At 45.0% G+C, this 25,901-nt stretch overlaps 1 protein-coding gene across 5 annotated transcripts in view; it reads left to right on the top strand.

The window, feature by feature from the left end:
- The window catches only part of Prkcb (protein kinase C beta), a 312,724-nt gene that overhangs the window by 248,992 nt on the left and 37,831 nt on the right, over positions 1 to 25,901 (top strand). For all 5 annotated transcript variants that reach the window (XM_004855957.4, XM_004855956.4, XM_087209105.1 and 2 more), the window contains 3 exons: positions 6,256 to 6,429; positions 20,957 to 21,048; positions 22,753 to 22,815. In XM_004855957.4, coding sequence (XP_004856014.1) covers positions 6,256 to 6,429; positions 20,957 to 21,048; positions 22,753 to 22,815 — 329 coding nt within the window. The remainder of the gene's footprint in view (positions 1 to 6,255; positions 6,430 to 20,956; positions 21,049 to 22,752; positions 22,816 to 25,901) is intronic.

Here is a 25,901-nt window from a genome sequence, read left to right as displayed (position 1 = left end):
AATATTCTCTCAACATCCTGCTCCTGGGTGGGTGCATGCCCTTGGGAGAGCAAGGCCACAGGGTTTGGCCCAAGCTCCAGCTTCTGATTACAACATAGCCCGATGGCCTCAGGCCAACTTACCTCCCTGACCTTCTCCAGCTCAGGCCAGGCCTGGCACAGGAAGGACCCAAATATTTAGAAGATTCTGATTTAATTGGTCTGGAGTGTGGTCGAAAAATCAGCTTCTAAAAGCTCTGCAGGGAATTCTACTGTGCACTGTGGACAAACGACAGCTTGGTAGAAGCAGGCAGGGAAAGCCCAGTGAATGCATGTGGGCCGGAAGGAGATGGTATTCGCCTTAAAACTGAGAGCTAAGCTGGTCTAAAGTCCCCTCTGCAGGGCTTTGGTGGGGGAAGGTAGAATCCAAGCAGGAGACAGCCCCAGAGGGAATGGGATCATCAGAGAGATGGAGCCCTAGAATAGAAGGGTACCGCAGAGAAACCCTCGTCCTGCACTCAGCCTTGGCCCCAAGCTCCCCCTGGGGTCCTGGGCATGGGCGAGGAGGACTATCCCAGTGTCACAACCCCTTGGAGGGCTGCGCTGTAGGCACAGATGCTTCAGCTTGCTCGCCTGTCCCCCTTCCATGCTGACCTCCTCTCGTTGCACCCTGCTTCCCCAAGTCGGTGTGTGGAGACCCCGTGAGCCTCGGTTATCTCCTTCTCTACATCAGATGCACTGTCAGGAGCCATCAAGCCGGAATCTTTCCCCCATGTCCGTTCGTTAGCTGAGCAAGCTTGCATATCCTGCGATGCTGATGCGCTGGCCTCTCCTCACTCTCCTCCCCTCTGACCCCGACGTCTGGAGTCATTAAGAGCACCCTGCACCAAAGCACTGCTCACAGAAATCTGTGCTTTCAGACCCAAGTTCTAAGAAAGCTAGTTTTTCTCCTCAAAAAGTTATTTTGCTTATAGGAAATAATGACTTGGTATGTTTCATTTATCCCCAGGAAGTAAAGAGAAAGAGGGAGGGAGGGAGAGGGAGAGAGAAAGAATATGTGAGTGTGTTTCATGTGTATATATAATACATGTACACATGTACAATACACATGTATTTACTGCACAGTGTATAATTCTGATCCACCTGTGTGGATATAGTTTGCATACCATAAATTATCTTTTTAAATGATATAATCTAGAGTGCTGTCTTAATTTCTTCATGAAATGTGAATGGATAGAACCATATATGAATTGAGCAGTGCTGAGCTCTAAGTAACTGAAGCTCAAGTAACTAGATCTTGTGACCTAGACTAGAGGTTTTTAAAGCTGTTTTCTCCACTGAGATCTTTTTGTTCATTATTCAAAAAGCACTCATTGAGTATGTACTATGTACTAGATGCTGGGAATATGACAATGAGCAAGTCAGACAAAATCTGACCTCATGGAACTCACATTAGTAAGAAAGAAAATTAGACGTGCCAGGTAATACAGTGCCAGGTGTGATAAGTACTGTGAAGAAAAAATTAAGTTGGGAGAGGGAAATTGCAGAGGGATGTATGTTTAGAGAAAGGAGGTGCAGAGGGAACTGAAATCACCTCGTACCGTGACGTAAACAAGGTGAGGGAGCAAATGATTGAGTGTGTCTGGGGACAGAGTCCTGAAGTCAGGAAAAGCCAAAGCAGGGGCCTCGAGAGATGGGATTTCATTGTAAGTACAGTCAGAAGACTGAAGAGGGTCTTAGGGAGAAGGAATGACACGATCTGGCTTGAGATTCTAAGGCACTGGTCAGTTTGTGGGAAGTATAGTGGGTGTGGAGTTTAGGACCAAGCAGAATGGAAGCAGAGAGCTGGTCGGGAAGCAGTTGTAGGCGGCCGGGCTGAGGGTGACAATGGCTTTGATCAGCAAGGGGCTGGTATTGGGAAAATATTTGGAACACAGAGCTGACAAAACTTGGGCTGTACTAGATGAAAAGTGTAGGAGAGAATTAAGGGTAACTCAATCAGGCTTTGCATTTTTGACAAGTGTCTATTAGTGTTGGGGATGCTGTGGTAGGTAGGGTCTTTGATTCTCACTGTCTCTGTCCTCTCCCGTTAGTGAACACATGAACACACAGTTCCCTTATGGCAAAGTCCCTCAGCCAGCCAAAAACTGGAAACTGGGGCTTTGTTCAAGGGTAACCATCAATCCCCTTGGTCCTTCTCGGGATTGTTGAGGAAGCCACTAAGTGGATAAAAATGTATTCTCCCCCCAAGTGTACATTCAATCCCTTACCTATGCATGTGACCTTATTTGGCTACAAAGTCTTTGAAGATGTAATTGAGTTAAGATGAGGTCATCTTGGCTTAGAGTGGATCCAGATCCAATGGCTGGAGTCCTTATAAGAGAGACATTTGGACACAGAACATACAGGGAAGAGCACCATGTGAAGACAGAGGCAGAATTGGAGTGATGTATCTATACACCAAGGAATGCCAAGGATTGCTGGCAGTCATTAGAGGCTAGGAGAGAGGCACGGAACAGATTTTCCCTCGGAGTCTCCAGAAGCAACCAATTCTGCCAACACCTTCATTTTGGACTTCTGACCTCCTGAACTTGGAGAGAATACATTTCTATTCCTTGCTATGACCCCTCAGGAAACAAATCTGGTCCCCAGGTGTGAAGCACTCCTTGTTTGCCAGGTGTGGTGCTGAGGTGAGGTGTGTACTCTGCTCCCTCTATCTGTACCCTGAATATTATTGGCATCCCTGATTCACAGATGAGAAAACTGAGGCTTAGGAAGGTGAAGTGAATTCCCCTAGTACATGGTAGAACTTGTACACATACCAGTCATATCAGTTAAAGTTTACTACAGGAACAGACTTAATATATGTGGTATGAAAAGGATTTACAAGAAGGCTTTAAACAGCTGCCTGTGGAGTCAGGGGTGGAAGAATACAAAATGGCCGTGCAGAGGATCCAGTCAAAAGTTGAAGCCCGGGAGCTCACTGCAGAAGGGTCTGCATTGGAAGGCTGAAGGGTCTGCGCTGGTGGCCTGAAAGAAATGGAGATAAATGTTCAAAGGTGATGGTGAAGACCAGAGCTCCTCAGAAGAAGCAAAAGGGAAGACTTCCTTCTTCTTTCCCCATTTGTTTCATCAAGGCTTTAGGCCTGTCGGTTCTGCCACCACATCTGAGTGGGTTTTCCTTCCTCAGTTTTCATCCTACAGGTCACCCATCCATAGACAGACACACCCAGAACTGTGCTCCACTGACCTGCTAGGCGTTTCTTAATCCATGCAGGTCAACCTCACAATTAACTATCACACCAGGTCTTCTAACTCTGAAGTCCATACCCTACCAGTGTAGGGCTCCACCCCATGGGCAGAGGCCAAGATTCTCAAGCACACTTCACCTTTGGGATTTGCCAGTAAAGTTCACCACAAGAAACTTTCTATCCAGGGACTCCTGGCTACTTTCCTCTGTTTTATTTGCTGTCAGTGCTATTTATCACATCTATCCCAGAAGATTCTTGGGTAACAGATGTGTCTTGGAAATTGATAAGAACATCACTTCAACACATCCTTTCAATCTGTTTGGAATCCTCACCCTGGAGAGGGAGGGACAGCTGAATAAACAGCCCACGCCCTCAATGTTGGTATTAAGGTTTCTGGAAGCTCCAGAAACTACACATTACAATTAAATACAAGATAATTTCCACTTACAAGAGCACTGTAGAATGTAGCCTTCACCCTTGCTAGTGCTATGGCTATTTTTTATTTTTCTTTCCCATGTAAACATAAGTGCCTAGGATGTGCCAGAGGCATGATTAGATTTTTAAATGCTAAGCGAACAACAGTGTAGGGGGCAGGAAAAATGTGGACAAGGCACACAAATGATTGATATTTAGAAAGGCCTATATCGAAGTAAGTGACAAAGGTACAAAGCAGTCTGGGTGCACCGAGGCAGGAGTGGCCACATTTTGCTAAGTGGATCATCAAATCTATAGGCAGAGGTGACATCTGAGCTGAGTCTCAGATTTTTTAGGCAGTAGAAGCGTATAGAAAGGCCTTGCAGACAGTGGGAATGGAATGTTCAAAGGCAAGAAAAGAACTGGATACCGTTTGGCCCTTGGTTGCCATTGAGGACTTTCCACATCCAAGTAGCATGGTCTGGGCTGCAGTTTTAGAAAATTTGCTTGCCTGGGTAAGGTATCCTCTCTGGGCCTTGAGTTGTTTACCTGCCCAGTGGGCATGACTGAAACAGAGGTAGGATGTTACCTTTGCTCCCAGGAGATGCTCCCAGCCCTCTGTCCTGCTTCTCTTCCATGCAGAGGGCTAAGACATCTTACCATGACTGCATCTGCAAGTGTAGTGTCCAAGAACTCTCCTGTCTGTTCTGAGTGGAGAAGCAGGGGACACACAAGCTTTCAGGACTCCTGAGTGCTGACTCGACCGCTGGCCGTAGTCAGGGAAGGGGTCCACCACTGAGGACAGCTCAGGACTGAGCCCTTCCTGCTGCACCCCATGAGTCTCCGACTGAAGGCTCTCCCTGCTCCCTCCTGCAGGCCTGCTGCCTGTTTGCATGCCATCTGTGTTGCCTCTCTGCTTCTTCTGTACCTGCATAGCCCCCAGCTTTCTCTGAATTTTGAGAGCAGAAAATCCCCTCTCTCAATCCAGCTCTTCCGCCTTTGGCCAGTGGCCTCCTTCAGACAGTGAAAGAGCTGGGGAAAGGAAAACAGCCCTTGGGCACCAGGGGGAGAACAGAGGGAGGGAATAAATTCAAAACACACATTTTAACTCTGTGAGCTTGCCTTGTCACCGAAGCTGGTGGCTCTGTTTGGGGGATTGAGTCAATACTCCACTCAGATGAGCGGCTTTTATATTTTCATGTGCCAAAAGCCTTCTTAGCGTGCCCTAAATCCCTGTGTCTGCTGGCCCCTGCCGGCTGATGAGAGAAGATAGAGGAAGCAGGAGATGGGGACTCTGCACATGCGTGAGGCCTGGATGCCTCAGTACAGGAACACAGCAGTCCAGAGCCTGCAGTGCACAAACCCAGTCGGGCCTCTGACACGAGGAAGGTGGGGTGTGCTGAGCTTCTCGCCTGCAAGCCCATTCTGTACGTCACTGCCTCTGGTCCCCGGGCTAAATCAAGTCTGAGAACTTCATTTCCTTCACCTAAACTCTTTGAGGGTTTTTCTGGATCTCAAGTGGAGCATTAGAGATAGGAACTTCAGCCAGGTAGACCGGAGTTCAAATCATGGCCCTGTCTCAGCTGAATTGTGGTGTGGCAGATTGCTTACCTTCCTATGCCTCCGTTTCCTGTGAAATAGGACTCATATTGTTACCTAGACTCTGATGCAAAGTAAATGGGGATTAACAAGTGAAAGCCAATAATTATTTAGTGCATTCATAAGTGATCAAAAATACAGTGGTGACTAACATTATTGCTTGCAAAGGATCCAGCACAGTGCATGCTATAAATACTTCACTGTTATTGTTCCTTCTGTCAGGAAGCCTCCTGGGAGCTCCCAGGCCAAGTTAGGCCTCTCCACTGGGTAATCCTGCCTTGGGCTTCCAAAAAGCTTCCTGAGAGTAGTACCTGCTGGCCGTAATTCCCCTTGGCATGCTCAGTACCCATGAAATAATGATGGATCTGTAAGCTGTACCAGTTAGCTGGCTCTGATTGTGACCACAGCTCACAGAAGGAAACCCCAAGACAACAGGAGATGCTGTGCAAATGTTACAGTAATCACCCGTTTAATTAATTGTCCAAAGTCTTTCTTCCCCTCTGGAGTTCAGGGTCAGAGAATGTGTTGAATGTGTCTGCTTTTTTTTTTGCTGCCTCCCCAGGGCTTAGCAGGCTCTTAAAGAACATTGCATAATTGAATGAATACAGGAACAAGTGTCCCAAATGCAGTTTTATTAAACACTCACTGATTTCCTCACTCAGTAAGCCTGTATTGAATATCCACGGCATGCCCAGTACCATTGTAGGCTCTTGGGTTATGCCACTGAACAGAACAGGCAAAGACACTATCTTCATGGGTCATTATTCTAGCCACATTGGCTAGGCATTGATACATATCCCAAAGGAGTCAATACTTGGTGACCTTTCCTGGAATCCTCCTCTTTTGGTTAGACTTGGCCATTCAAAGCACGAGGTTGGTGGAAAGTGCCATTGTTGTCTCAGTTAGCAGAGGGCATCTGTGCACAGCTGGGAGCCGGTTTCAGTGGACACCAGCTGCCCAGCGCTGTCCCCCAGGCCCCTCTAACTGCCCAATGGCCTCCCTGTCCTCTCCAGGTCATGCTGTCAGAGCGGAAGGGCACAGACGAGCTCTACGCCGTGAAGATCCTGAAGAAGGATGTGGTGATCCAAGATGACGACGTGGAGTGCACCATGGTGGAGAAACGGGTGCTGGCCCTGCCTGGGAAGCCACCGTTCCTGACCCAGCTGCACTCCTGCTTCCAGACCATGGTAACTTGTCCAGTGGCCAGGGACAGCTGCCTCTTGGGTTCCCCTGGGCTTTGGCCAAGGCTATACCCACAGCACCCACCCAGCGAGACACCTGGGCCCTTCCCATTCTAGAAACAGAAAGATTCTGGGCCCCAGGGAGTCAGCTGAGGATTCCCAAGGTTGCCACTGAGAAACACTTTCCCTGGAGCAGACTCTGTCCAAACTCAGATAAAGGAACTCAAGCAATTTGTTTTCTAATCAACAGAGCAGAGCCTTTCTCTAACAGCAAGGGTGACTTGGGGACAGGAACTCAGGGAGAAGGTCCACAGACTGCCTCTAGATAGTTACAGTCATTCCTCCAGACCCTTTGGAAAAATGCATCAGTGCCTCTCTGCAGGTTGCCTGAGGTCTTGGCAGGGCCTCCTGGAGGTCGAGGTGCTGAGAGCGCGGCCTCGGGGACAGCTGGGGCTAGGCACAATGTCCTAGGCGTGAGCCCGCGCTTAGAGCCAGGGCTGCCCCGATGAGAAGGGAACATTTGTGCACTGTCTGCCATTGCCCGTGATTCCAGCTCTGTCTGTGAAAGTGAGAGATCTCTCTGGGTAAATCCTTACTTTTGTCTAGTTCACTTTAGTCCTTGGCCTCCATAGCTGAGGAGGAAAAGGACAGAGCCCAAGTGCAAAGTGGTGCAAAGTTAATTCTTGCAGCTGTGGCTTCAAAGGCGACTAGTCTAATGACTTAAGGGATTCTTCAAGATTACCCTTAACTCTTCAGTTCTCAACTTACATGCTGGTTTTAGAGCCCCCTTTCTATGTGAGGTGGGCTGCCATTGCATTTTGCATCTAATTTGACATGTCTTTTAAGTGTTTGGTGATCCTCTAATCCCTCCCATCATTTTCTTGGATCTGCTTTTTACCTGCTGAAGATCCTGGGCTGTTTGGCCCATGGCATTTTCACACTCTGGCCTTTGCTGACTGTGTACTCTTGAGGCACCTCAGCATGCTTCCTCTGTCCTCCCAGTTTCCCGTCAATTGGCAGCTGGACCTAAAGCTTGGTCCAGCTCAGCTCTGGTCCCTTTGGCAAGGCCATAGATGGTGGATGTGTTCTTCCATCCCAAGGCATACAATGTCCAGTTGTCTCTCCGTGATATTGGCAGCAGTTGACACTCAGTACCTTGACCCATTAATTTGTTAGGTACTGTAAGATAGTGATATCCTGATTCTACCATTTCGTTTTCATTTACTGGTTGGAATGCTTTATAAAGAGAGGCTTCCCCATGTTGGTTCCCTGATGCTCCAGTTCATGCAGAAAAGGAAAAATAAATACTTGATTCTTTCCCTTTAACAGTTTTCAAGATGATGAATTGGTTCACTATTATGCTCTAAACGGAACTAGAGTTACTTTTAAAATAAAATTTTTTTTACTATAACAAGAGTCAATGTAAAGAAAAATATCAAGTAAATGATAACTTATATGAGGACCTGACAAAGTCAGGGAAAGAACGGAATCTAACTTTCTAGCTTTGCCTTTGGGAATTAAGTTATTCTCTTACCTGAAATTTCTAGCTTTGCCTTGGGAAATTAAGACCTAAAGGTATTTAGGTGGTAACAGAGGCCGGGCTTAAACCTCTAGACTAGCGGTGGCAAACCTTTAAGGGCTTTCGATGATACAAAGAGCCCCTGGGGCACTCGAGCCCCCGATTCGCCACCTCTGGGACCCCCAATCTCTACTGTCCCTTGTCCGTGGGTGGGCGGTCCCCAAACTGAGTCATGGGCATCAGCAGATGAAGGACAGTCTCAGCCTGCTCAGTGGACTAAGGGAAAAACCTCCATCTTAAGGAAGAGGCTGTGCAGACCTGGAGCAGCGGTTTTCAATTTCAGCTGATGGTGTTGAGATTCAGAGCAATTAGTCATTTGTGACTAATACTCATTAAAGTTAGCCTGTTCGCTGCTGATCGACTATTTTGATAGTGACAACATAGAGTGGATTTGAGGTTGCTCCTTTAGTATTGAGCTGCCTCACACACGTATATTTCAGTACATGAGAGAGCAGGAGCTGGAATTACCTGGAAATTGTGCAGAACTGTAGTTGTCACCTCAAGGAGTCGTCACCTGCTGGGAAGGAGAAATGAGCACCAGGAGAGCCCAGAATGCAGGAGCTCAGGAGAGTCCTGTCCTGTGTGGGGTGAAGGCCCGTGTTGGGGACCACACAGTCCCGCAGGCCAGCAAGGCCAGGGATGGAGCAGACTGCTTTCTGGCCATTTGAGGAACAGATGAAGCGATTGACCTGGGACTATATTGTTCGGTGGGGAAAATCCTTCAAGAAATGCACTTGCTGCAAGCAAGGAGCCAGGGGGTCGGGCTGAGGGCCAGGCAGACACCCGTCCATCTCACCTGCATTCTGCGCACGTGCTCGTGGAGTGAATTCCCCCAGTTTAAGTTACATTTTTCTCACTTTTTTGGGGCTAAGCACATGAATTTTAATTTTGCATGAATTAAATTTGTCTTTAAGACTTATAATAATACCTACTCCATATGAGGCACAGAGCTAACAATTTTAAGCTGCACGACAACTCTCACGGATCTCATCATCATCCCCATTTTGAGGGCGCACAGCCGGTCCACGTCAGGGTCAGGATTTGAATCCAGGCAGTGCAGCTCTCAGGGACCCTGCTGCACTCTGCGGTGCCCTGTGTGGGGATCACTTGTCTGCCACTGCTCCTGACACCCGGGGTGGAATCCCCACCAGCCAGCCTGTTTCTAGTTCCCCCGGGGCTCAAGCTCTACCTCAGCCCTGCTCACCTCTCACCTGCTCAGTGAAGTCGCATGGTGCCTCTGTCCCTCGGTTTCTCCATCTCTGGGGCGGAGCTGGTTTCCACCTGAGCATCTGCCATATATGGGTCTTCAAAAGTGTTTCATTCTAGCCACACAAAATCTTCCCATGGAAGGGATTATCTGTCATTGCACTTGACAGGCGAAAGGGTTGAGGATTGAGTATGCAGGGCAAGTTTTCCCTGGACACAGCACTGGGTCACCAGCCCATTGGACTTAGAGCCCACCCTTTTGTTAGTATATTGTACTGAGCCATGTCAAGACGGCCTTGATGGGGCAGTGTTCTGAACGAGAAACACAAGCAGCAGAGAGTACCAGTGTGTGCTGCTTCCCGTGCTAAGCCTTCTATTGCATTGTCTCACTGTCCCCTGCCAACACCTCTGCCGGAGAGGCACTGTTATCAATCCCAATTTATACTTAGTGTAAAGACCAGTGATGTATACTGTATGTTATATATATTATTAGTATATTTATACCAGTGACGTAACTTGTGCGGTGCCAAACAATTGGTCAGATACCTAGAAGGGGAATAGCAGGGTCGTGTGGAATTTCTAGTTTTAGTCTTTTGAGGAATCTCCACACTGACCTTCATCATGGTGGTACTAGTTTAATTCCCATCGACAATGTAGAAGGCTTCCTTTCCCCCCACCATCTGTTACTGATTTCTTGGTGATAGCTATTTTTTCTGGAGTCAAGTACTATCTCAATGTTGTTTTGATTTGCATTTCTGTGACAGCCAGCAATGTTGAACATTTTTTTTCATGTATTTATTGGCCATTTGTACTTTTGAGAAGTGTATTACCCATTTTTGATTGGGTCTTGTATTTGGAGGGGTCTAATTTTTTTGAACTCTTTATATATTCTAGATATTTGTCTTCTGTCTGAGAAATAGCTGGCTAATTTTTTTCCCATTCGGTAGGTTGTCTCTTCACTTTGCTGGTTGTTTCCTTTGCTGGGCAGAAGCTCATAGTTAAAAACTTCATATTACAATGACACAGGCATACCCATGTTAAGAGCACACAACTCAAAATAGCTAAATCTTGGAAGCAGCTTATATGCCCATCAGCAGGTGAATGGATGAAGAAAATATGTATTTCTACACAATGAAGTACTATTGTGCCATAAAAAGGATAGACTTGAGTCATTTTTAGGAAAATGGATGCACCTGGAGACCATAATGTTAAGTGAAGTAAAAAGACACACAAGCAGGGCTGGGGATTTAGCTCAGTGGCACCTCGCCTGTCTTGCAAGCACAAGGTCCTGAGTTCAATCCCCAGTACCTGAAAAAAAAAAAAAAGACACACAAGCTTAAGTATTGCATGATTTCTCTTATATAAGAAACCCAAATATAAATAAAGAGTAAAATAAAAGCTAGACGTGGTGACACACGCCTGTGATCCCTGCACCCGGGGGGGCTGAGGCAGGAGGATTGCTGTTGTGTTCAAGGCCAGCCTGTGCTACATGGTGAGACTCTGTCTCAAAAAAACCAAGAGTAAAATAAAAGATAGATAATAGGAAGTAGGGAGCTAGATCTTTTGCAAATGGGAAGGGGAGCGAGAAATGGGGGGAAGAGGAGGAAGAGGAAGGGAATGAAAAAAAGAATTCAGATGCATTATGTACATGTACCAGCTCCCCACCAGGAATGTGATCATTATATAAACAAGTACTTATAAAAAATAAAAGTTCTTTTAAAAACAAACAATTAGTCGGTAGCGGAGATGGGATTTGTTCTGCAGGGCTCCAGAATCCCAGAGTGGGAAATCTTTGCTATACTTGCCATGTTTTAACTCCACATTACTGTCTCTGGCTTACAAAATACTTTCCCTTTCATAATCACTTCTAATCTTCACTAGAACTCTCTCAGTGTTAAACCACCCATATTTCTATCCAAGGGAAGCCAATTCCCAGAAAGATAACAGTGTCTCAGGTTATCTGATTGGTAAGTGGGAGTCCTAGAACTTGAGCCCAGGTCTCCTATTGGCCCTTTGCATGTTCTTTCTACTATGAAAAGAATCTCCCTCCTAGCCTACATGGATATTGCAAAAATTAGATAAGATTCTCTCCATAGGAGTGATTAACATTAGGAAACACTTATGCAAATAAGAGGTGATTGAAAGATACAGTGTGTTTAAATTTTAAAAATGTATTATAGTAAAAGACAGATTGCCATTAATTCCCCTCAAACTACTCCCTATTATTCTTGCCACTTTCTGGAGCAGTTCTGGAAGTCCTTTTTTATAAGTGTCTTTATAAGTATAATCAAAAATACTGTGACTGCTGCTGCCCAGTGTCATTCAGTGGAAAGGCAGCTCATAAAAAGATTATGGTCCTCTTCCACCCTTTTCACTGGATTTGGCACCGTGTAGCTTCCGGCTGTTCCCCAAAGTCAAAACAATCATGAAAAGTGTTTTGCATTATTCCAGGACATCGAGGCATCCACGACTGTGCAGTTAGACACAAAGGAAGACTTCCAGTACTAGTTCAGAAAGGGGCAAGAATGATCCCATAAGTGTGCTTGAGCCCAGGGCAAGTATTTTGATACAAATTAGTGACAATGTATCTTTTTGGGGGGTACCGGGTATCGAACTTGGGTCCTTGAGCTTGCAAGGCAGCTGGCGGAACCACTGAGCTAAATCCCCGGTCCAACAATGTATCTTTTACTATGAGAAAACTTTTTAAAACATTGGAACATTGACCTTATTTGTGGTCATAGCGAGTATGAAGCAAGTCATTGGCTCTGATCCCCTTGGCTGGGAGTGGTGCTTCAGATGGGGCAGTGGCGTGGAAAAGGCCATGTCCCTAACAGCCAGGTCATCTCTGCCTTGCAGAGGGTGCCAGTGCCTATTGATTATCTCAACAAATATTTATTTGTTGAACTAAACGTTTGGGGCTCCAGCTGCATAGCCATCTGGGGCACATCAGTGAACAACAGAGATAAAGTCCCTGTTCCCTTGGAATTTACATTCTAATGGGGGAGACAGATAAATGTCAGCAGGAACACAAAGTAAGGGGGTAGAGATGGATGGACTGCTGCAGTGAGATGTTACTTTTGATAGGATCATCAGGGAAGTCGTCCCTGATGAGGTTGACATCTGAGCAGGGAGCAGAGCTGGCTAGCAAGGCAAGAGCTGTCTAGAGGCAAGGCAACACGGACAGCTGGAAGAGCGTGTGTGAATGCCTGAACGCTGGAGGCAGGAGCATGCTCCGCAGCGGGAAGGCCGGTGCAGGCCGAGCAGATTGCCACTTCGTATTCTGTGACCCAGAATTCCTTTATGAATCAGCTATCTTTGAAAGAATGACAAATCTAGTGTAACATGCTGCAAATGTGATACACTTCGTAATTTTTACTGGAGACTTCGAATTTTGAAGATTAGAGATCCTCAATAGAATTTTAAAAATTCCTTTAATATGTTTAAAATGGTAAAGAATGGAAAACATCCAGCAATACACAAAACAATTTTTGCTATTCTTCATATGGTCCAAATTTAATTTTTAAAAAAGTTGTTTAGAAAGTCAAAGTTATATCAGAATTATTCTTATATTGGAGTTTAAAATCTTTCAAAACTACACATGGCATATTAACAGACAATGTAGGAAATTGATTCTATTTAATACGTGATTCCAAATGTGTTGAAATTGAATGTGTGCATGGAAAAGAATCAGAAGGGGGCCTGGAGAAATCAAAACATTGATTTGATTTAGGGGGCAATTATCTTTCTTTAAATTTATATTATCATACGAGTGTCTATGGTACGGCAGTTGAATAATTTTTTAATGTGCCATAAGATGGCAAAGTTAAGACCAAATAGATGTAGAAGCTTTCAGAAGGGAGTTGAATGTTTAGAGATTGCTCACTGGGTGAACTGGTCTTTGGCAGATGGGGTTAGGGGAATTATCTCTGAAGAGGCAGACAGGGATCGGGCCATCCTCCTCTTGATTACTGGCTTTGGGACCTCTGTATACTCACTAAACTGTTCTGAATTTATTTCAGCACTTTAAAAATGAGCATAATAAGTGAGGATTAAAAGATACTGTGGGTAAAGTATAATAAACATCAAATGGAGGTCGCCTCCTTTAATAGGCTTGGGGCACCTTGCTGTACAGGCACAAGAGAATTAATATCTTTCCTCCAATCTTTTTGCAGTTTTTCTCAGGGACAATTGTCAGCCCAGCACATTCACGCAATTTCCCAACTGCCAGTGGGCACAGGCAGTTAAGTTTCTTCAGCAAAACATCTATTTTAACTGTTTTCTTTTCAATTGAACATATGCACCTCTTTTTTTTTTTTTAAATAGAATTAGATTTTATGAGTCATTGAAGGACAGAAGTTACTTCCTCCCTAAATTTGCTGCCATGGCCCAGCAATAACTCAGTTGCAAGGCATGCTGGGAGAAACATCAACCTAGAATGCAGGCATGACAAGGAGAGGATGAAGCAGGCTCCTACTTGCAGCGCTGACCCCTGAGGGCATGTCTGCTGCGTCCAGGAGCATCCAAGGGGTCGGATGACACAGGTCCGCTCTGTGTTGGCAGTAGTGTCCAGGCTGTGGTTGGACTGCAGGGGGTTGCTGCAGGAGGCTCTGGCAGGTGTTTCACAGATAACTGGATCATAAGAAACAGAGTACCACGAAGACCAGGGTGTACCTGAGCCCATGAGAACTGTGAGGTGTAATTTCAAAGCCATCTAAAATAGACTTACGGTTCTTTTTCCTTGCTTTGTTTCTCACTGGTTGTGTTAAATATGGCTTCTGTTGCCCCTGGAAGTCTGTCTATCCACCAAATTCCCTAAGTTCCTTTTCATACTCATAAGAAAGATTGGTTCAGCTTCAGTCAGGTGTTTATTCATGGTCCAATCAGCTGCTACTGGCTACAAACTCAGTAGGAGCACTGTAACGGGGGTGTTATCTACAAGGGAGGAATAATTGGAGCTCCTGTCAGGTGGGAGGTGTCATCTTGAGTCCAAGGAGACTCACTGGGTGGAAGCTGGACATGATGGTACACATATGGCATTTGTCATCTCCAAGGAGAGTAGCTGAGGAGAGCTTGGCAGGTGTCAGGACTTCAGTCAACTAAGGCCATTGGAGGATCCCAAGAGCAGATGAGGAACCAGGAAAGCAGCCCAAGCATTAAGAGCTGGGTGGGTTGGAAGAGAAACAGCTTGACTCTTTCTGCTTTCTTGGTGGTGGCCTTCACATATTCATTCAATAATCAAAGTCTGTGGAAGCCTGAGGAAGAGGAGAGGTGGTTCCAGCCCTTGAGAACTTTGATCTCTACGTGGAAGGACAAGGCTTTCAAAGCTGAAACAAAAATACAGAGAAGCATCAATCGTTACATTCTGACAATGATTCTAAGGCTATAAAATACAGAGGAAAGGAATACTGTGTGTGTGAACACGTGTTCTTGACCATGTATTCTCTCTGGTGAAGCTCTGTGAGTTTGCATGAACTCAGCAGGCCTCGTCGGATTTCTTTCGGGAGCTGCTATTCCCCAGCCCCCTTCAGGAAGGCAGACAGAGCTTAAGTGACCAGCCCAGTGTCTTGAAGCAAGTATACAGTTTAACTTCACTGGTGAGAAATAGATGACTCTGAGAAATAAAGGGAGCAGCTTAAGGCAGGCTGAATTTATCAACTAGCTTGGAAAAATCATTAAAAATTATTAAATAGACAAATTTTTATAGCAGTTCACCTTAGTACATGGTATTTAGTGGAACTACCCACGTGGTTGATTTTCTGCATCCATAGTATGTTATTAAAAGTGTCAGGTGTCCCCTGACACTCACTCGGGCATCCTGTCACACTCCACTTTGCACTGCCTTTGGAGAAGATTGTCTCCCTGATGAATTCTGCCATGCCACCCAATCATCACTGGACATCAGACTGTCCTCATATTCATCTTCCAGACTTGGGAGAGTCTAGCCAGCCATTTTGCATGATATGATGACAGACAGACATTCAGTTTTATTAATTTACTGATTGAATATGAGAGATAAAGGCGAAAAGGGAATTTAAAATGAACTGAAGTCACTTCAAGCTTAGAGGACAAGGGTAATGGTGTAATGAAGAGTCGCAGCAACAATAATTTTGGAGGCACTTGAAGGGTGAGCAGACTGGATAGTTTAAAGAGAAAAATGGTGAGTTTGCTTTTCTGAGCTTTTAATTGGAGATGACAGTGGAACACCCACATAGAAACGTCCTGGAGCCAGCTGGAGCTGCCTGGAGGGAGGGAGAGGACGGAAATATAAGTCAAGATTCGTCAGCCCAGAGAGATGGAAAGTGGAAGCTCTGAGGTGTACCTGCCTTCCTTAGGAAACCACGCAAGCGAGAGAGAGCCGAGCTGGGCCTCAGATAAATACTCAATACTTTCTGATTTTTACGTGGTAGAGTCCAACAAATGAGCCCTAATGAAAAACCACAGGATGTGGTGATAAGAAAGATCTTTTGAGGATTTGCAATAATTTTATAGGAAGAGAACGGAACAAAGCCAAACTCCAGGGAGCTATGGAGTGGGATAATTGTGTAGGAATTGGAGGCAGTAGGAGAGGGTCCTTTCAGTTAGCAGAAGCCCCTGATGTTTACTCCTTGGACCTCTTATGCAATTCCTTTTATCACAGTCTATCTTAAATTAAGGTTTGAATTAGTTATGTTTGTTTTAACCAGGATTTTAAATTCTCTGAGGGCAAGGCCTGTAGCGTATTCATCGTTTGGGCTCCCTTAATGTCTAATACCATGACTTCCAAAAATAAATCCTCAATGAAAGTTCTAGAACTCACACTCCACTCTAGACCAGCTCTGGATTGGCTTTGGCAGTGTTCCCCAGACTTTGATGTTCTTCACCATGGAGGAAGAGATGAACTTGGTAGCACATGGACAAATGACATTTTTTTTTAAGTAAGCCATTTAAGGGATTGATTTCCAAAGCCAGGCTGGAAATAGCATACAGATGATATATTCCAGACACAAGTTTATTTTTCACAGAGACAGTGAATTTCCATTTATGACTTTATTACAATGTTTTAGATTTTTAAAGTAATTGTCTAAAAATAAAAAATCAATTTCTGAAGCTATTTTAAATTAGACAAACCTGATTGAGATCTTGAAGCTGATTGGGATATGACTGAAATTTTATTTTCTCCTTTATCTTTCATATTTAGATGTCATCTTGTCCCACCCAAACTTGACTCCACCCCTTATTTGGTTCCAAGTATTTTATTCTCCCTTTTCAGCAATAATAGACATACAATCAGGAGCTTAACATGCTTAGTTATGCTTTCCACACCAGGCATTAAGACAAACACAGTTATAAAGGTAATACCACATCCATGCATGGACTACCTAGAATTATCTCCTTCCCCATTTGGGGAAACAGTGCCTTTTGGAAGTGTATCTGGACCCCCTGCTTGTCTGGGGGATCCTCAGCGTGGCACACCGTGGAGTATTCTCAGCAGCATCTCTGGCAGAGCAGTAGAGCCTGGCACAGACCAGGTGTCATTAGGTGCTCAGATTGAAGACGCTGAGATGCCAGCCATGGCACTTCATAGCTGCAGAACTGCTGGGCCAATGCCAGCCTCAGGACAGTGCAGGGTGCTGCATCTCGGGGCTTCCCTACACATGGTTATTGGTGGAAATGGACCACAAAGTGCACCCGCACTGCAGCTGTCCCCAGGGCTGGGATTCTGCTAGTGAGCTTGGGGGGCAAGTTGTGTTCATCCAGGCAGAAATCAAGCAAATGAAATCTCTCCCTCACTTCTCTCGGTGGCCGATGCCATCTGCTAGTTTTAAAAATAATTTTTAAAAGCGAGTGTTTTGGTTCTCTTCAATGTGCAGCAGAGACAGATGCTAATTTTAGGCTTGTTTTCTATCAAAATCCCCCTAAAGAACCAGGGCTGGATGTCGGCAGCTCTGGCTTACCGTCTGCATTCTGCCACCAAATTTTATGTGACCTTTGTGCAAATCTCATAGCCCTTGGGTTCTGAGGACAGAAGCAATCACTCCACTCCCCTCTGTGCCTCTCTTTCGGATGTTAAGAGGGTGGAATAGTGTTGGTCTGAGAAAGAAAAGTTATTTTTTTAAAAAAATGTTTACCTTGTGTTCCTTCCTTATACCCTGCTATCTCTGGCTTGCTGCATGGACAGACCTCTGCATTCCTCCTGTCTCCTTCTGGACTGGAGGCTCTAACTTGAGGACACATCCACACACCATCCATACACATGATGGAGGTCTAGCTCAGAATCTTACATGCAACACATACTCAGCGGAAGCAGCATAAGAAGAGGTGGCCAGCATAAGAAGAGGTGGCCAGCATAGACTTTGGAACCAAACTGCCTGGATTCAAATCCTGGCTGTACACTTTACCATGACAAGTTCTTTACCCTCTCTGGGCTTCAAACTTCACATCTTAGAATGAAGGGAATGATGGTACTCCTTGTCATGTCAGGCTGTTTAGAGACATGAGTAAGACACACTATATAAACCCCTTAGCTTGGCTATGTATCAAGAGCCCCAAATTTGGTAGCTTTATTTTACTACTGTGATTATTCTATTAGACACTCAGTATACACTGGAAAAATGCACATGCACCTGCTATATACAAGATAAACTTCTATGCAATGGAAGGAAAATTTTTTAAAACAAGATCTGACTGTGTAGCCCAGGCTGTCCTTGAACTCATGGCAATCCTCCTGCCTCAGCTTCTCCAGTGCTGGAATTATAGGCGTGCCCACCACGGCTGGCAGAAGATTTTTAAAGAGGTGAATTAAATGGCCAACCACATGTTGAATATTTTTTGTTTATTACACGATGGAGCAGGTGAAGAGGAGGCTAGAGATTAGAGAGGTTAGGTAATTGCTCAGCCTGCACAGGGAGTATGCAGTGGAATAAGATTTCAAATCCTATATTGACGCTAAAGGTCGAGCCTTTGCCATACACCTCACCCCCACGTGTTCCCCTCCTTTATAGCCCCTCATAATACTTTGCAGCTTTTGACAGCAAACCCCCTTTTATATTGAGAACTAACCAAGCAAACACACAAATATAACTCAAGCCCACATTGCCCAGAATTATACTTAGTGGCACCCTGTTCTTTCTCTTCTTTTAAAGTTGATTACGATCCACCGGGTTAATCAGAGGATCGGTTAGAGTGAGATCAATTTGAATTTGGAAAGCACTGGCTTAGGTGACCAGGCGGTGGCCCCAGGACGACCTGGCCTGCTCACACCTACAGATGGTAGCGCTGGGTGCCTTTCACGGGAGCCCCTCCCTCGGCTACTGTGCTGGAGAAGGTTGATTGTGTGGTCTTCATCTTATGAGGAAAGATATCAAACCTGGGATGCAAAGTGGTCCTCCTAGGCCCATGCTGCTACAAACTGTGGGGGGGAGGCTTCCAGACTAACTCCGCACCATGTTGCAGGTGTTTAGGAACCCATGCACTCCTGGTGCCTCGAATCACTCATCCATTTGTTCGGTTATTGCGCATTGAGGTACTTTAGCCAGGTACAGTGCTGGGTTCTGGGTAGAGAGGTAAATAGATTTGACATGGTCACTGGCTGTGGAGCCTCCATTCGTATCTGGCATTAGACAATTTCTTGCAGAGTAAAAGCCACAGTTTTTAGCCCATGAACTTTGACATGATCTGAGTTCCCCACACCTCTCTGGCCTTCTCTGTCACTATGTCTCCTTTCTTCTCTCTTCTCCAATTATGCTGGTTCCCTGTGGGTCCTAATGAGCATCAGGTGTGCTGTGGCCTCAGGGCCTTTGCACGTGCTGTTTCTGCCACCTGGTAAGTTCTTTTCCTAGATATATTCATAGCTGCTTCCATCACCTCCTTCAAATATTGGCTGAGGCATGCTCTTCTCAATAAGTGATACCCTGAATACTTCATTGAAATTGGAAGTCTTTTCTTCCATCTCATCAGCTGGCATTCCTAGTCCCCCTTAATCTGGGGTGTCAGATTTCCCATAGCACTTAGTACCTTATAATAAATAATGTATTTATTATGTCTAATGTTATCTTGATCCCTATTACTTGAACCAAAATGAAAGATAAAGGCAAGGAATTTTTGTTGATTTTGTTCACTGTTTCCCTAGCACCTATATAACCTGGTGCCCAGTAGGACTTTACAAATATTTTTATTTAATTAAAGAGTGAATAAGTAGATGAAATCTGCAACCATCCAGTTAAATATATAATTACAAGTTATGATGTGATCAGAGGGGAAAAAATAACCCATGAGGTTCATGAAAGAACATGACAAGCAGACCTAATTTAGATTAGGTGGGTTAAAGAAAATGATTTTTTTTAGTCTAAGAACATGAGGGGGACTTCAGCTCACTGCAAATAGTGCAGACCCTGCCATTTTGAGCCGAAGGAAAGTCGCATAAAGGAGTGGTTTACCCCAAGCAGAAGTCTCTAAGAAGAGATGAGATCATTTGTTCATTTAACAAGCCCCCTTCCTGGAAGGAGGGAAAGCAAATCACAGGTAGGTGGCACTCAAAGAGTGTGACAGCTGTCTGTCTCATTGATCCCAACAAAAACTCTGGAGTTGCTACTATCTCCACTTCCAGATGAGCAGAGCCACATATTAAATGACTGTGCCACATGTTCCCAGCTCTCAGGAGGTAGACCCAGGTATCTGTGTCATCTTTTTGACACTCAGCCTGTTCTCTTTCGCCCTCTGGGCACCTGCTCTGGATTAGAAGCAGGAGCAGGCTTGTTTTTCAGCCAAAGAGGGCATGGCCCTTGTCAAAGAAGTTCACGCTATCCCTTCAAAGATGTATGAGAAAAAGTTCCTAAGGGGGTACAGATTTCCTTTTCTGTCTCCAATTTTTAAAATTTCTGAATATGTCTTTCTAGACTACTGCTTTTCAAACTTTGATAATTCTTGTTTTGTTTTGCTTTCGATGGACACTGTGTTAGCTATCTATTGCTGAGTACCTCGAAACTCAGGGGCTTAAAACAGCAGGGCCTCACCTCCAGGGACTCTGTCTTTGGGTTTAGGATGAAGTTCCAGTCAAATGGTTGGCTGGGACAACTGAGGCTTCCCCCGGGCAGAATAACCTGTTTCCAAGGTGACTCGCTTACATGAGTACGGAATGGTGCTGACTGTTGGCAGGAGGCCTCAGTGCTTTGCCAAATGTACTTTTCCATAGCACCTAAGTGTCTTCATGGCATAGTGGCTGCGTTTCCCCCAGGAAGAGTGACCCCAGAAATAGCAGAGCAGAGGCTGTAAGGTCTTTTATGACCAGGTCTCAGAAGTCATGTGTCCTGTTGGCTATACAAGTCAGTCCTATTCCTTGTACGAAGGTCCAATACCAGAACATGACCACTAGGAAGTGAAAAATCACTGGAGGACCAACGTGGAGGCTTTTGCCATAGCGACTTATTGACCATAATATTATTTACTTACTATTTTCCACTTTTTGCTACAATTAACGTTATCCTAAACAATAATACCAGTTAAATCATGAGATTAACGTGGTAATTATATTTTCCAGGACAAATTAATTTAAACTTGCAGTTATTAATGAAACCATGATTTGTGTCCAACCTTGCTTGTTTGCATCTTTGAGGGGTGCAGATTTTACCCTTGAGGAGCTGCTGGGCCCCACATGCCGGGATTTGTCAGAGTCCTGGGAGGCTTGATAGAAATCTCAGCTGTTTGCTGCCCTCCCCATGGAAGCTGAGCAGTCGCAGGATGCTGACTCTGCCCTTTGCTTTCCTTCCCCAGGACCGCTTGTACTTCGTGATGGAGTATGTGAACGGGGGCGACCTCATGTACCACATCCAGCAGGTTGGCCGGTTCAAGGAGCCCCATGCTGTGTAAGGGAGAACTTCCTCTTCCTCGTACTTTTTCCTTGGGGTAAATGGGTTGTTAGTCCCTTTGGGGTACTAGCCAAAGATGGATTTTTAAATTTCTGAGGCTTCTTTGTGAGAAATGTTTGGCCAAGGAGAAAAGTGTTCTGCTTGAGATGCTCGCCCATGCCCTCATTCTGCTAAGAACATTACATCCTAGATCCACCGCTACTTCTTTATCTCTTTTTGCCTCTGGTTCCTGGGGGAGGTCTTATAGCTTCCCTGGGGAATGTCACTGTAGGGTTTGTTTGTTCATTTGCTAATGTTTATTAAGAGCTTACTCTGTTCCAGGCCCTAGGTGCTCAATAAACATGGTTTCATTTAGTTCCAAAAGTAATACTAGCAAGTAGATTATCACCTCTGTTTTACAACAATGAGACTGAGACTCGGAGGGTTTGGGGACTTGCACAGGATCCCAAAGTTGGTGTGAAGATGTTCCAGAATTCTGAACCCCACTTTTCGTCCATCTTCACCCTCCTACACCACTCTGCCTCTTAGATGTCTTCACTCCGGGAAGATGGGGGAAGGATCCAGTCGAATAGCGGCAGTATTCTGTGGTTCCTGGAATGGGGTAACTAGTTCTAGGGTTTTGGAAATGTGTTTCTCCTGCTGGTCCATTTTGTTCCTCTCAGTCCACAAGCCAGCCCCAGTCTTTTATCTTTAGGACAAAAATCTCATCATGTTCCTTTCCCACTTAGAACCCTGTGGGTGAACATGGCAAGTCATGGGAAACAGTATCTATACCCTTTCCTGGGGAGTTGCTGAGATCCTGCTGCCCCCTGGAAAGTCCCCAGGGCTTGTCTAGAACCCCACTCCACCATCCCAAAGGCTTTCCGGCTCCTGTTACATCCATCCTGTTCCCTCTCCTCCCTTGTGCCAAGGCCGTGAGCCCTGTGTTCTGGTAGGGTTCACGTCATTCTGATGCCTCCCGAGCCAGCCACTTGTGTCTCTTGGCCCAACTCTAACGAGACCTTAGAGCTGGCTCTCCTTTTATTTATGAAATCGAACTGGCCACAGTTTTAAATCCATTATCACATGAGACATAGCATCAGAATTTAACATAGTTCCCCAAAGCCCTGGTCAACCCTTGCTGGGCTTTCTATTTTTCTCACATCCCCTTTTCTTCTGAGTGACAATTCACGTGTCTCGGTTACATGAACTCAACACGTGCCGTTTCTGGTCTTGGCTGTGTCATTCGTTCGCACCTATCTTGGTCAAGCTCATCCTAGAGTCAATTTCTCTAAGCCTCAGGTTCCTCATTTAAAGATCAGGCCAGTACTAGTAGGACTGGTAGGATTCTAATTAGAAATAAACCAAATGATGCTTACAACAGTGCGAGGAAGATGGTAAGCCTTCAACAGATGTTAACTGTTATTAATACTGAAACTTGTGAGAGTCTGAAGTTATTCTCCCACCCAGTCCACTGCAACCCAAGGCATCCTCCCTGCTAGGAAATTGCTGAACCTTTGCATCCAGTTTGTACGCAAGGCAGCCTCGTGGCTCCTTCAATCACCTTGCTCGTCCATCCATATTCTCAGCTTTTCATGAGATGTAGTTGCCATTCATGGTGAGACTTTAATGCCTTGCACCTAGTTCAATATTATATTGAATTCTGAGCATTGCCAAGCATATGGTGTCCTTGAATTTCTCCATCTTTTCTTTCAATTCCAGATTTTACGCTGCAGAAATTGCCATCGGTCTGTTCTTCTTGCAGAGCAAGGGCATCATTTACCGGTGAGTAAACACTGCTATACTTCCCATCTCCTGCTCTCCCTCAGCCCCTGCCTTCCCTGCCTCTTTCTTCAACTGCTTTTAAAATTAGAATCTATGGTGGGGGAGGAATCCTCCAGCACTAACTTGGGCATGTGTTCTGCCAGGCAGCATCGCCCACTGCCCTGGCAAAGTGTGGGGAGCTCTGTACGGTGACAGGAGAATCTTGATTGGCTGTGATAGTTGGTGTTACCAAAGATGGCTCGGGGCCTCAAACAGGGGCCACTTGCTGTAAGCAGAGTCTCACCAACAGGGCCTCCGTACTTCGTTCTCTTGCCTGTGGACCCCACATTTAAAAAGCAAGCAAAGAATCTTGGCTGGACAAATGTGGTAGATCGTATTATTATGAAAGAAAAAAAAATTTTTTGCGTGTAACTACAGTTTGGAGATGGATCTCCGAGTAGCTTGCCCTGAAAGACGAGATTAAGCTCAGAACTTGGCATTTGCCAGTTTTTGAAGGAGCACGTGTATGATCATAGCTGTATGAGTCATACCATTTTATATTTTATACAAGGCTGAACAAGATGACTGAGCCCAAGACTGCCGTTTGTCAGCAAGTCCAAGGCATACAATTCTCCATGTGCAACATGCATGCAAATGGTGCGGGCAGCAGGCCTTGGCAGTTTGTTATACCAGAGGGGCTGGCAGGGGCATGGGGCTTCCTCATGGTACTTGGCATGGATGAGGGTCTATTTAAAAGATCTTGAAGAGCCATGAAAATCTATTTCATTAATTCAATTGACAAATATTTATCAAAAGCCTACTATGTGCTAGGCACTACTGTGGTTAGAGGAAATAGAGCAGGAAAGAAAGGAGATATTTCTTACCCCTGTGGAACTTATTTTCTCCTGGTGGGAGACTAATAAGTTAGTTAACCCTAAAAATATGATCTGTCAAGTGGTTGTATAGTGCCCAGGAGAAAAGTCAAGCAAGGAAAAGAGCTGCTGTGTGCTGGGTGGCGGACGGTTGCCTCTCAGTCTGTAGAGAGCATGGCACTTAGGGTCTGGAGAGCCAGAGGTAACCTGGGAGTCCTGGGCCTCTTGCTGCAAGTGAAGGCTGTGGGACCAAAAGACACGAAGGATTGGCTCAGGCACTTCCTGGGCAGACAGTGGAGGTAAAGGCTAGGGGTGCTGGTGGGGTGGAGGGACAGAAGGTGGGGGCCTTGGAAGATGCCTCCAGAGTCCTGGGGTTCTATTCACTCCTGGAAGTGGGCTATGAAATCCACTGGGGGCTAATATTATTCTGTGCACGTAGGGTCCCTGTTATCCCTGTGGTCTCTTGATAATGGAGGGGTGAAGGTCAGGAAAAGTAGTTTTGCCTGGCTCATAGGTGATCCCAGTGAAGGACAATAATTCAAATTTGAAATAATAACAGTCGTCTGTCCATGCTTGCTTCAATGAACATGTACCACCATGTGAGCATGAGATAGGATATGTAGGTCCTCAGATTCCTCAGTTTCCCTTTCCACCCTCAAAGTGAGATCCTCTTGTGCTGAATGTATTGGTGGTCTTGTTACTTGATGGTAAACAGCAAAAATCAAAATCAAAAGTCAGGTGTCATGGTTTTCCTCTGTTTCTTGTATTTCTGGTCCTAACTGTTATGTAAAATGTTCCTCTAAATGAAAAGAACCAATCAGGTTCTTCAGAAGATTAAATATGGAACTCCAACTATATCAGAAGAAAATCTAGCCATAGGATAGAACCCTGGAGATGAAATAAATAGAGTTCTTGTCAGCTGAGGTGAGATTTAGGGCTGGTTTCCAGTCTCACAGGAAGCTAGATTGGGATCTGATGTACATAAATGCAGGTCATAACTGTGACCACAGGATGGATCAGTTAGATACTAAAGCCCTAAAATTATGATTTTAAGTCCTAAAACCATATGTAATTCCAAACTCTTTCTCCCAACCTAACCACACATTCCCCCTTTTGCCCTCCATTATTAATATGATTTTAAAGGTATACATGTGATTATTTCAAGCCAATCAACATCAGAATCCTTTTCCTTTGTGTGTAAGAAAAGAGTCCATTTCCTACTATAAAGATGAGAAATGCCAGGTGCTTATTTTCTAGCCTCCCTCTAGCAAGGGTATGACCCAGCTCAGACTCCCAGTAGGTCAGAAACTAGTGGCCCAAGAGCTGTGACCACAGAATTGAGCATGACCATAGTAATCAGCCACAGCTGGTTTCCAGAGGCAAGAGGAGATGGAGTTCTTGGCAGCAACATGCAGAGTCCAGCATTCGCGCTTCATGGAATGAAGGGTGATGTTTCTCCAGCTTCCTTGGAGATTTTATGAGTGCCTCAATATCTTTTTATAGATTCCTTTTCAGATCAAAGTCATGAGAGTTGGTTTTTGCTGTTCACCATCAACTAACTCAATTGAGACAGAATTCTTGAAATTGATAATCAAATGAAAGCTATAAAAAGTTACACGACAAAAGATATACAGCTTTAGAATTTTGTAAGGATTGTCTCAGCGGTGGTAAAGTCTTTTAAAATGTTACACATCACTCTCTTCTTCATTTAGCTTTCTACTTAATTGGACAGTTCTTAAGGAAAGAGAATGAGGAATTATGCTAGAGATTCTCTTCCTGAGGAACATCACTGGGTATGGGGGAGGGTTCTTCTTGTCAAACTTAGTGTCTGACTTGTTGATCATTTCCTCTGGATTATGTGTTGATTTTACCCTTAATGAATTTCTCAAAAATGAAGACAATTGCTCCAGCCTCCTTTTGAATCGGAAATGAGGATTTGTTACAGGGAACAAAAGGGTGCAGTGCAATATCAAAGCTCTGTTTGTGTCAGTGAATATGACTGGGGTACCTCTCACCCCGCTCCCTGCAGGACCTGCTGGCTTTTGCCTCCTGAAACTTTTCATGAAGACATCGTTTCTCTAGTTGACCCTGCTGCCTGTTTCTGGGCACATGGTCAAGCTGAGAGGACATCATGTGTTATTATTAATGAAATAATATGTAGAACTAGTATGTTCAGTTGAAGGAAGTTGCTGTAAGTCTAGCATTTCTAAGGTCCAGCATGGCATTTGGAATCTA

This window comes from Heterocephalus glaber, unplaced genomic scaffold (assembly GCF_053883595.1).
Source record: "Heterocephalus glaber isolate CG9 unplaced genomic scaffold, H.glaber_assembly_v1.0 deba00000943, whole genome shotgun sequence".
Taxonomy (NCBI): domain Eukaryota; kingdom Metazoa; phylum Chordata; class Mammalia; order Rodentia; family Bathyergidae; genus Heterocephalus; species Heterocephalus glaber.
This window is presented reverse-complemented; position numbering and strand designations above follow the sequence as displayed.